General features: G+C 38.0%; 1 protein-coding gene across 4 annotated transcripts in view; it reads right to left on the bottom strand.

Annotated features, from left to right (window-relative positions):
- The window catches only part of SORCS1 (sortilin related VPS10 domain containing receptor 1), a 304532-nt gene that overhangs the window by 165499 nt on the left and 125974 nt on the right, over nt 1-13059 (bottom strand). For all 4 annotated transcript variants that reach the window (XM_055721229.1, XM_055721230.1, XM_055721231.1 and 1 more), the window contains exon 3: nt 10496-10595. In XM_055721229.1, the coding sequence (XP_055577204.1) occupies nt 10496-10595 (100 nt within the window). The remainder of the gene's footprint in view (nt 1-10495; nt 10596-13059) is intronic.

The raw sequence follows: 13059 nt of genomic DNA, 5'->3' as shown, positions 1-13059 counted from the left end.
CACCTCCTAATTTTGCAGCAAAATTAGTCACCAAAAAGTGAGGTCAGTTCTGTTAACTGTGCAGTTTCACAGAGAATATATCCCATTGCTTTCTTTCTGTATCTTTGGTCTATCTGGGGGCGGGGGGGGGTGGGGTGGGGGGGTGGGGGGGTGGGAATGTTGATGCAGACACATAAACATCTCATCATTCAGACACAAACCCCTGAGAAATGCCTGCACATAGGGAATTTGGGATGCAAGGACCAGATCACAGTTCATTCTCATGTTTCTTTGTGCATATTCCTGAAGTTTGTCCTCCTAAGGGACTAATGTCTGAAAGTTCTTGCTAAAACTAAATTGCTCAGTTATCATTAAGTTACTTAAACTTCTAATATCATTTTCCCCTCTTTTTTCGATGGCCATTTGTTGTCCACTGAATTCAATTCTAATTCTCCTTATTTGCTTTGGTGAAGGAATAAGATACATGGGACTGAAAACTGTGAAGAGGCTTTATGTGTACAGAGAGGCATAAAGAGACCTAAATACATGTGTGCAGAGGAGAATTCAGTGTTTTGCTGTATTGAAACCGTTAAGGGCAGACTTTTGACAATGAAAGAAACAAAGTGATTATGAATATAATACAAGATCATTATTAAGTTCCATTGTTTTCAGTAGCATTTATCTTGGTAAATCTCCTAAGAAATTAAAAGTGCAAATGTTTCAAAACAGAATGATTTTAGCTTTTCATCCCAGAAACATTGTCAATTTAACATTAATCTCTTCAAGACAGAAAAGCCTTGCATAACCTCAGTATAAAAAAAAAAAGTTTGAGTAGGAATAAGTGATTTTTTTCTAAATAGCAAAATCCATTATTCGTAACATTCTATATGCAACAGAACACTTCGTAAATTTGTTTGCTTCTTGTCAAATAACATGTTATTTAAACGTTTCTTATCTTTTGAAAATATTCCACCACCTCCAGTTTTTAAACTGTACTGGCAGTTTAGGAAAAAGCAAAAACCAATGTGTTGGCTCTCAAATTTCCAAGAACATTTTGCAACATTCAACATTTACTACCAAGTATTTCACTCAGATCCACATATGCCTTTCTTAGCAAACATATACAAAAACACTGTGAAGGCACGAGTGTGCCCTAAACATTCACCATGATGAAAAAATTATTGGGAAACAGTATAGGGCTTGATCCACTGCATCAGAATACACAGCAAGAACTCCAATAGTTCTATATGAGCCTATTTTGGTCTATTTGATTAATGTCATTCTTTCTACACTGCCCTCAGCACTGTCTCCAATTATTGCCATTATCACTATGATCACTTCCTCAACAGCTCTCTCTCCTTTGCTGTCACTTATCCCTTAAAAAATCCTACCTTTAAAGAACCACTGACCACAATTCATTACTTCTGAACGTGGTAGAAGAGATTCCTCCACAGAAAAACTGGGTTTGTGCAAATTTGTGGGAGACCTGTACCCATCTGGAAGCCAGTCCATGGTAAAGAGAAGGATAATTCTTTGTGCTCCTACCTATACTTCACTATGCCATTATTTTTCAAGCTGTAGTAGCCATTGTATTTTCTTTGCTCCCCAAATTATATGCCCTTCCTAAATATTTTAATTCCTTTTTTTTTTTTTTCTACTAATAAGAAGAGGTGGAGAGATAGGAATCAAAAGACTAGAGACAAAAATATGGATTACAGTGTCTGATTTTCAGTAAATTTTGACCCTTAAATTCTCTTTTGTGTTACCTTTGACTCAGGATTTTTTCCCCCTCTTCTGGCTCTGGGATATCTCTCTCTGTCCCTGCAACAAGAAACCTAAACTTTTCACTTAGTAGCACTAAAAGGAAATAGCTCATTTACAGTTTCTGCAATATCTTTTAATACCAGACACTGAATTAGTCCCATTTTCTCCCAGAAGCTTGGCTGCTTCCGCAGTGAGCTGTTACTCTTGATATGATATATGAGTTACTATTTGTTAGTCTCTAATTCTCATGCTATCTGCATACAAGTCAAATTCCACATTTTCTTAGCATCAGACAACTTTCTAATTATATCCATTAATCCTTGCCACCACTCCCCTTCTCTGCATTTATGAACATCTATCAGAATTTTCATAATCAAGACTATTTTTTTTATTTTCTTCTCTTCTCCTTGTACTCCAAGTACAGCCAGACAGAAGGTGTAACACTCAAGTATCCTGTCATTTAGTCAATTTCTTCATCATAACATATCTAGACTACAGGAGTGAGCAATTGCAATCTGGTGATAAACATGCCCTATAGATTATGCTAATTAAAAGATAATACATATGACTCTGTCACGGACATGGCAAGGGATGGCTGAGTTCAGAGCTCCTGTGGTCAATAGTCATACTTTTGTTATTGTCACCAGTTCCAAACCCCAGCCAACCAACCATCATATGGCTTATGCCACAGTATCACGCTATTTTTCCCTTTAAGGCCAGCTTCTGAAGTCATGCAGTAGCAAGACAATTTCCACGTTTTGCAACCAAAGAATTAAGTTCCTACCACAACACAGCAGTGAAGAGATATAAAAGTGAGATTTAGGTATGTATCTTTAATGGCTCAAAATCCAGAAGGTAAATGAAAACAACCCTACTGCACATATTTTCAGTTCAACTTGATGGGACACAGAACAAGCTGATTTTCAACTTATTGGGGGTAGTTTATCACAAGAAAAAAAAAATCAATATTATGGTGGCAGGCTTTCTTCCTGGTTTTCTTCTTTTCTTCCTTATGGAAATGGATGGAGCTACAAGTTTGACAATAAGACAGGTCTGCTCTGCAGTTGGATGCATTCTTGCTCTACCATCAGTTGCAGCTGCCTTTATTTAGGCTGCAGCTAGCAACACATTCCTCCTCTGATCTCTAAGCTGCTGGCATATGTCCTGCTTTGCCAAAAGGGAAAGCATCTGTTCCAGAATATTTGGGAAATCACTGAAGAATTTAAAAAGGATGAAATAATTGAAGGACATTCAACAAAAGATTATCTTGCATAAACCTTAACTGCCCAGTTTGTATAAAACAGGGGTCAGAATCAGAATGGAAACACCACCTTTGAAACCCTCCTTAGCCTGGGTGAATCTTGGCTCTAAAGCCAAATTCCATGGCTCATACTACCCTATCATTAGTTTCAACGCTCTGTGTGCCCTTGGAGACTTCTGTGAGATACAACAGCATACTGTAGTACTTTTAGCGGGAAAATGTCAAAACTGCCATGATTTTTGATAGGCTTACAAGAGCAGCAGCAGAATAAATGGGCTTTGATTTCACTTCATGTCCAAGAAGAGATGTAGAATGTAGAATAATGGCAAGGGCTTTGCGTGTAATGGCTATTGTAAAAGCTGTCACATACTACAGCCACAAATCAGAAAGTTTGGTAGTGAATGCTGCCAGACACTTCAAAAGTCAAAATACTCATTTTGAAAAATGAGAGTCTGCCTTCACTTTGTTAACAGGGACCAAATGCTTGTTAATTATTGGTTTCCCATGAACTCAGCATTAAAGACTAACAATACAGCACCAGCTCTTCAGTCACTGCCACTTTACAGGTCTTTATTGACTCCAGTGAAACTACTGAACTGCAGTTGTATTGGATCATATCCAAAAGATATGTGGAACAATCTACCTTTTTAAACTAACAAAAAATTTAGCTTTATCCTTCTTTCCATATTGGGTGGGGCGGGGATGGGGGGCGGGGGACGGGGGGCAGGGGACCATGACAACAATCTTCTGAAATGGAAATCAAGTCTGTACTTGATTATCTAGTGCACAGGTGGAAGCATTAGTCTTGAATTTACAGATATTACAAGAAATTAAAATTGTAATATATGTATTGTCATAAGGATATAACTTTCCAGTCACCACCAACAGTGGCTTCTAATAGTAGCAGACTTACTTCACCATAATTCCTGAACTGCAGAACTGAAAAATTTCTTTCTTTGAGGGGTGAGACATCCCTCTTCCTGTGGATAGTGAACCAATTAAATGTGTATAGTGTTATTAGAAGTCCATTGAACCACCCCTGCAATCCAGTAATTCTGACCCTTGTAGGTTCAGGATTTCGACTCTTTTCTCATCAGGAGATGAAGTCTTAAACCAAAACTGCTGAATGAAAGACTTGGACCACTGTATTTAGAGAAAAGATATAAGTGAGGAAGAACACCTATGTTCTCCCACTGGAAGACCATTGGAGAAAAGGCATGTGTAGTCCTATCTACACCAAACTGTCTATCAGATCAGCAAAACCACCTGATGAATCCCACCCCACATTCTCTTGATTCCCCCCTTCTAAAAGACTGTCTCTCAAGTAAAAGAAGAATCCATGAATTCATAGCTATGAAGATTCATTTACCTATGGTCACAGCATAGGAGACATTTGAAACAAATCGAGGGGCTTCTTCATATACCTTCCTATGCTATACAGGGTTTAATCGTCTAATCCAAACAGAAGTTTTCATTTGATGAAATGCATTTTTTCAATCTGCAAAACACGTCAGTACAAAGTGGCTCCTCCCTTGCAAAAGATAAGAAAAATCTTTCATTAAACATGTCCTTGAAATCTCCTGGGCAGTACATAATTTAAAATAAAATAAACAAGAAAAAAAAAAAAACACACAAGAAAAAGTAAACCACCCAAAACCCTCACCATTCACATCTGTTACACAATGCCTTTTTGGTCTCTTCTGACTGTCTCTTTGAAGGCTGCACTCACAGCCTGCAGCTAACAAGGACCTTTCCTTCCAAATGAAAGAGGAGAGCAACAGAATAATTGATTTTGTCTCTGCAAGACTGGACTGCAATAGCACTTCGGGCTATTGGCATGATTGATCGACTATAGACCCTGGGTTTCCCACTGTGCCTAATTTACTAAGGATGCCATCCCTTGACAGCCACGGGATCTGGTTCAGTCTACAGTGAGGTGTGCTAAGAACTCTGCTGAGCTCTAACCTCCCCAAAACAAACTGATAGCCTTCACACTAAGATTTACAGAGGCCTGCAAGGAGGACACCACTGGAAATAACTGTTTTTCCTTAAGTAAAAAAATCAAGACTTGTCATCACATCAGACTTTTGAAAGCTTCCATAGTGAGACAGGTCACAGAGAGGATTTTTAGAAGTGTTCCAAGTCTGATTTTAGCAACTGAGAGTAACAGCTTCTAAAGAAACAGCAATGTCAGGTGGAACTGTTCATCCCTATGGATATTTACCCCAACTTTAAGGACAGCAGGTGCAAAGGGCAGTGTAAAGCACGCAGTTTCAGGTCTTAGTGTTTACACAACTCGGCAGTTCACATTCCAAAACCAGAAGCCTCCCCGAAACAAGCGAACACCTCTAATACCACAGGATACAAAATAGCACTCAATCATTCCCATTTCAGATAATAAGGGTAAATCTTCTCCTGCCTTGACTGATAGAAACATTTGTCAACTATTCTCTCCACCACCACCCAATGCTAGAAAGAACAAAAGGCTGGGCTGCCATTCCTTTCATTTCGAAATCATTAATAGAAATTAATTTGAAGCAGTTAGGGATCCGGCCAGCATTGAAACCCACACAATTATATTTACAATAAATATTCGTTATCTTCGAGCTACACACACAACAGGACGGTGCTTAACATGCTGTGATAAAGGTGCTAATCACAACCGCTAAATATAAAAGAAGAGGAAGGCATATGTAATGCATTCATCTTTAGACAGAAAGAAAAAGAGGACACTACTGCACAGCAATTAAAATCTGAACATTTGGAGGAATAAAGGGAAAATTCAAGGCAGGCCTGCAGAAAGAAAGGGAGAGAGAAAACAAAACAAAACAAACCCTAACAAAAGTTCAAACCCACAGAAAATATCTGATGGACTAGCCCTATTAATAGCGTAAAAGTTGCTGGCAGATACTATCACCCAACATTTTATTAATTAAATGGAGATACATGGGTACAAGTGGTTTGAAAGTACAAAGAACAAATGGGCTGCACAAACTGGCTCTTTGCAAAGAACACAGTGTACTTCATACAAGGATACAGTGTCTAAATTAGCCTGCAGCATTTTTTGAGTCAAAGAAAAGCTTTAGTTAAACCAATTGTAAATCCCCAATACCACTCATTCACTTTTTATTTGCATAGGTCCGTGATTTTCCATGCAATGTTTAAAAGCAGCCTATACCAAAGGCTCTGATAAAGACAGAACATAAAATTTAGTGCATGTGAATGAAACTTCTGTGAAAATGGATTTTCAAGATATCAACTTGGATATCTATTTTTAACCCATCAGTGCCATGATTCCCAAACACTATTCCTTCATGTAGAAGCATTTAAATCATTTTATTTCCCCTCACAAAAGGCTCAGTGAAGCTAACAAATAAGCCAATATTGACATACCTAAGCCTACAGATTTATTGCACATTGGGGATTCTCTCTTCCGGAGACTTGTTGACAAATACTCAAACAGGCTCTGTGCCTTTGGGAAGATCCCTCTGTTACAATTCCCTCCCCAGTCCCCTCCCAATCTATACCATTAGTCATATCACCAGGAAGTACCATAATTCAGTGAAAGGATACAATACTAAAAACCAGAGTTTCCACCTCTCTTCCTGCTGTAACTTATACATGGCTATGTCACTCAGCATTTTCTGTAATTTACTTAAGAAAACACTGTAATTCAGAAAAATATCATGCAACAGCAATAGGTCATCAGTTTAAATTGTAAGTAACAGTTGACTTTGTTCTCATTTTTATTTCCAAAGCACCCTTTTGTAATACAACATTGTCTACAATGTCTGGTTAAAGTATTTAATTTTGTTCAATAAAGAGACAAGAACTAGAATTCAGATGCTTTTAGAAAGAAATTGGCATTCATAGACTGTGGGAAGCTCTACAAATCCTGTGTATTTATAGATACACTTTTTTTCTAGATGGAGAAGAGCAAATAAATTACAGCAAACAATTTATTCAACACATGCTGCTGTTTGTTCTTTTCCAGAATGTGAAAATCATCAGAAATTAATGAACAAATTTATTAATTATTTGAATAAATCCAATTACATGCATTCTACAGTTCATTGTTCCAACTGCTCTGCAAGGAACAGACAAGACTATGTACAGGGTATACTTGTTTTTATTAGAAACAATCAGTCTTGAGTCAGCAAAGTTCCAACATTTACCTTCTGTTTCAATGAGACCATTCCTAAAACTTAAGCATGTGCTAAAAGGATTTTTTTCAGAAGGCAGCTTCAATAAATTAAGTCCATGCTGCCCCACTAATGAACCATTGTTGTAGCAAGGTCTCTTGCCCAATAGCTTTAAGATTAAAAAATGCACCATTTATTTTCCACTACCAAAGCAGCGATTTCTCTCTGCTAAGGAATGCCTTGCAGAACAAAGAACATAGAAGGCTGCAGCTGCAGTCAGAGAAAGCACTTCCCACATATAACAAATATTTAGGGAAAACATGCTGTTAGCATTTGCCCAGTATTAACTCCTGCAGCATAAAAAATCTTCACATGAATAGTATGTGTTATAAAGTTCATGGATTTTAGCATAGTTGAGTCCTACTTTTAAGAAAAATGTCTGCAGCTCTCACCCGGCCCACATTAGTGAAACAAGATGCAACTTTCAAAGTAACCAGAGTTTCTCACAGTGTTATCAGAATTTCAGGGGGTGGGAGTGGGGAAACAGGTCTCAGGATCCATAGGGTTTAGTTGAAAGTGTTCTTGGTGGCAAAATTTCTAAGTACGTTTCTTTCTGCTTTCCATCCACAGCAGGTATGATAAAGACCCTGAGGTTTAGTATTTTTGCTTTCATTGTGGAAATACAACATAGTTCTACACTCTACTCCCCATGCCCTCTTAATCTTGGGGGACTAGCTAGGTGCCTAAAGTTAAATATTCATTGGAGGAATGGCCGAATGTTCTACAGAAATAGACAGCATAAGCAAGGCTTCCAAAAGTTCTCCCCACACGCCTAATTCTGCTCCTGCTGAAATAAATTTTGGAAAATTCAAGCTTGGCCCATTACACAGGTCCTTTCATCCCTTGTGTCACAGCTTTCCTCTGGCACTGTCCCATACTGATTAGAGGCCAACTTTAGCGCAGTCTACTGCCAGAACAGGCAGTTCCACCCTTCCACCTGAAAGCTTTATCCTTTCATCTATTTGTTTTTTGAGCTGGAAATGGATTAGTTTTCAGGCAGATTAGTCCTTGATCCAGCTCACCAGATGGCTACACAAACAAGGGTGGCAGTGTGAGGAAAGGAATGGGAAGGTGCAGCCAGAGGTAGTTTTCAGAGCCAGCCTGCATTTAGGTTGGTTTAACATGCTTGCAAAACCTTTAATTTCATCTTAGGTTTCTCTGAACCACAATAGCTAAGTGATCATGCAGGTTTTGCCCAGCTAAAACCCCTCTTAGTTCTAGAGAACAGTATTATTACTGTCCAACAAACATCAGGCACGAGTATATATATACACACACCTTCCACACCACAATCTCTGTGCCAAGAGACTAACCTTTCAAACCTCAAACCTGAAGCATATTTCAGTGATCTGATGATTTCTTTTTTAGCTTCTAGTGAAAAGTGTCATATCTTCATCAGGGATCAGCTGCAATGAGAAGAGATCACTCCACCAATCTGGGACCATTTAATCCCAATTCAACCTGATTTTCATCAGGACACTTGAACTCATACTGTTTCTTGATTGCTTTGATTACAATCATTTATCTCTCTACTCCTACACCTTTTTCCGGTCCTGTATAATCATAGCTATGCAGGTAGGTATAAGGAATCAATCAGGTGGCATTACAAATGGTAGCCAACTTCTGTTTCTGAGGGTCTTCCAGCAAAACCTAACTTCATCAGAACAGGTAAGGACTGGAATTCCACAGCTATAGTCCATTAACCAGAATACCATTAAGAGAGCACTTGATAGATGTCTTGTTAGGACCACATGAGGCAGCTGCCTGTAGCAAAGAAGTGGAATGTATGACACTAAAAGTCCACTCTAGCTTTATGTTCCAGTGTCTGCAAACATTGTTTCATCAGGGGAAGGAAGAAAGTCCCTGAACATCAGTCAAAGATTCTTGGTTATGAGCAAAACATTGTTCACAGGGCCAGATGGGGGAGTAGAGGGTAGGATTACGTATACACTGTCACGTGTCTACACCCCAGATGGCAGTATGGACTTCCACTTAAAGTCAGTTGGAGAAAAGAAGGTGACATTAGGACATGATTTGTATCAACCCAGGGTCAATTTCTTAATAGAACAAATGACTCATGCGTAGAAGTGCCTGTTCCTTTTGAACAGTTAAACATGAACTACTCCCTGGATAGGACAGCTCCCTCTTCCTTTTACAATCTATCTTAAAGAATACATAGGTGTTTCAGTATAATGAAACCAGCATCATAGTGACCTCAGCTGCCAGAATATACACAGCCTCCTTTAGAGGTGGGTCTTCATTAGCATTTTCTGCTGATACAATTCAGTTTTGCTTCTAGTAACTTGAACTATCCACTAGGACAGAAAGCAAGGATAGAAAACTATTCTAGCCAGGTTCATATTCCGTCTGATAAAGAGCTTGAGTCAGGCCTTCCACCCGCTGCATATGCACTATAGCCTCACAGCTAGTAAGTCAAGCAGACAATGGTGTCACCACTGGCATTTATTTAATAATGTTTTGATTTCATTTTGATTCTTTTCTTTTCTGGACCAATATATGAGGATATCTGAAATGAAATTGCTAGTAATTTCGGGATGATTGAAACTACTTCTTAGTTTCCACACCAAAACACCAAAAACGAGAGTTAAACCCTTTTTAAACAGCATGTGCAGAGTCTTTAAACACAACATTTTTTACTAGTATATGCAAGAATACGAGTCATCATCATTGTGAACTGTGCTTCATCACTTCCTATTGCATACGTCCAAAACACAAAAATTTTATCAAAACCTGATCTCAAAGAAGGCATCAGATACCTTTTATGAACATGTCAGCATTCTAAATTCTTAATAAACTGTTAGTCAGTAGGGTGCTTGCATCATTAAAACCTTCAGGGCTTCAGAAAGCATTTTCTCTGCAGGAATTTGTCAAATCCTGTTCAGTTAACTATTGGGAGCACTTAAAAGAAATAATGTTACATACAATCTGGTCACTGTAGGTGCATTTCTGCCATTCTAATGAGTCTCACTTTCAGACAACAAAACCATCACGATTCAGGAGGTAAGCAACAATTAAATGCATGATGCCTATTATGCCTATGCATTTAATGACCATATTTTGTTAACATATATACCATCAAGTACGCTGGTAGGTAGTATAGATGGTACAAGGTGGCTGATACTTTGGTAAAGCCGCATATATTTTCAAGGGGAGGGAGGCAGAGTTTCCAGCCACTTAAATAGTAATAGATACTAAGGAAACTGGGAGAAATCACCAGGACAGAAATTGCATCATAAAGTCAAAACAGGCCAACCCTGCTATCACCTACCTTACGTTTGTTTGTTGGACAAACATACAAGTAGCTCAAAATAGTCTTCAGACCGACTTTATCATTCAGTTTCTCATACGTTGTCCCATAATCTGTTGACCTACAATTCAAAGAGACATTTCATAAATACAAACGCTTACTCACAAAAGCACAAGTCACTTGGTGGCTTTTCAATATAAGTCATGCTTTACATAACAGAATGGCTCTCTAGAGCTTTTTGAATGATTCATGTAGTATATAATGATACTTAATTATATACACACAGCATCATGTGAGTGCTTATAATTTGCATTTAAATTAGGTTAGGAAAAATTAAACCAGCATCTTCCCAAAGCATTTTAAAATCAACATGTACGATAAGAAATGCTAAATTCTGCATATAGAAGACTATAATGATAGTCAGAAATGCCAAATAGCAGACAGCAAGAGACTAAAGTTATGAATTCATTGTATACTTCAAGCTTAGACTAATTTTGTTAAGATGAGTCTTTTCTAAGTATATTCCAAAATAGCTGCTCCAGCTGATTGTTCAGTGAAATTGGAGTTCAGTTTTCTGTGAAAAACACTGATGTCCCTTTGAAAACCTAACTACACAAACATTACACCTACAATTTTTATTTCTTTTTTCCACATGAACTATCAGAGAACACGGACACATGTGCTTTATTCTTGCTTAAAGATATATATTATATATAATAATATATTTCTGATACAAGGGTTGCCCATAGAGACACTGACTACATCTCTTGGGAAAAAACAAAACAAGTGAGTAAGACTGTGCAGAGTTCCTGTAATGTCTCTCCTTAACATGTAATTGGAATCAAGATCAATTATCAACATAGCTTTTGTTCATTATGCAGCTTGTCCTTGCCTGAATTATGTCCTAATATCCAAGGCATTTAGATAATCAGCCCAAACCAGTACAGATGGTATCCACACACTGCAGAAAAGTGACATGTATCCGGGTAACAGAGACATTTAAAAGTATAACATATTCTTGCAGATAATAAATCTGCATCTCGTCTTTGAAACATACAAATGGGTCCATATAGAACTTCACTTGCAAGTTGTAACATGGATTTTTCCCTTCTGCTAATCACTCCAAAACCAGTCATTCTGAAGTAAAGACTAGGCACCCATTATTTCCAGGTTCTCTCGTATCTGGGAAACAATGACTAAATTCACAAAGGTATTTAGGACAATTAACATTTACAAGTCGGTGTGTGTGTTCATCCCTTTTTACATGTGCATGTGTGTAGGGTGCAGGGTGTTAAATTTCTGGATCAGTTCTACACCTACATTCACACTACAGCTTCTGGGATTTCACATTTTGCAATCAGTATATGAATAAAACAAGAAGGCAGCTGCTTGGGGTTTTACCCAGTAAGATGAATTGCACTAAAATGTGGATTTGCATTGAAGTTGAGTCTTTCTATTCAGGAACATTATAGAAGCATTTGCATGTATCAGTCCTGATCACGTAACAATTGACTTATGGTTTGCAACCATAGCTTTTTCCTTTCCCTCCTTCCCACCAATAAACATATGCACCCCTGTGCACATGTATGACCTTTGTTGGTTAGAGCATTAATGTCAACTTCTCATCTACTGATTGATCTTCCCTTTACAAGATCATCTCTCTCAGGAGCACATGTAAACTAACCGAGCTATCTCCTCAGTGGACTGAGAATGAGAATACTGTTATAGTTATTTCTGTTAATAACTCAGAGATGTGCCAGAATTCAAGTGAAAGAAGCTACAGCAAGATGCTGAACACAGTCCTGCCAAGAACTGCTGGTTCACTTTGGTTACATTGTCCACCTCATCACCTGGCCTTCTCAGGAATTAGTATTACTATTGTGGTTTGCCTCAAAACCAAAACTGTGAAGTTTGGGCTGATAAAGACACATAAATATTTTAAGCACTAAATCCAACCTGATGAGTTAGGAAAAACATATATTAAAGAAGTAATGCAGTTCTTTATAACAGTGACAGTGATTTCAAAATGAAACCCTTCAAGAGGGGATAGGAGTAAAGAGTATCTGACACATAATACTGGCTTTAAAATTTCTAAAGAATAACAGCCATTACCCCTGCCACAGCACAGGCAAACAGATGTCAAAGGCCTATTGCAAATGGTAATCTTAGAATTGCCAGCCACTTCTTATTTTAAATCTCTAAGCAATTATTTTGCATTCATAGTTTTATTTACAGGTAATGTTATATACAGATGGAAGTATGTGCTTCTGTTAACATCTATAAAAGCAACTGAAAGACTTCAAAGAAAGAAAAACATCATTTTTTGCAGATGAACAAATACACAAGAAATCAACAGAGCTACTATTTGATCTTACTTACATTACCACGTTCTAAACTAGCAATAGCCAGTCCTACCTGCCCAGTTACAAGCTGCTGTTTCTCTTACACCACTTTACAATTACCCTTAATTTTACCAGGGAGGTAAATGTTATACAACAGCAGATGGGCACCTAGAAGTGCTTTAACACAAAGAAATGGTGACAGATACACGAACAGAGAGCAGCAGAACAAAAGGATTGTATTGA

The sequence above is a fragment of the Falco cherrug genome, chromosome 9 (assembly GCF_023634085.1).
Source record: "Falco cherrug isolate bFalChe1 chromosome 9, bFalChe1.pri, whole genome shotgun sequence".
In the NCBI taxonomy this organism is placed as follows: domain Eukaryota; kingdom Metazoa; phylum Chordata; class Aves; order Falconiformes; family Falconidae; genus Falco; species Falco cherrug.
This window is presented reverse-complemented; position numbering and strand designations above follow the sequence as displayed.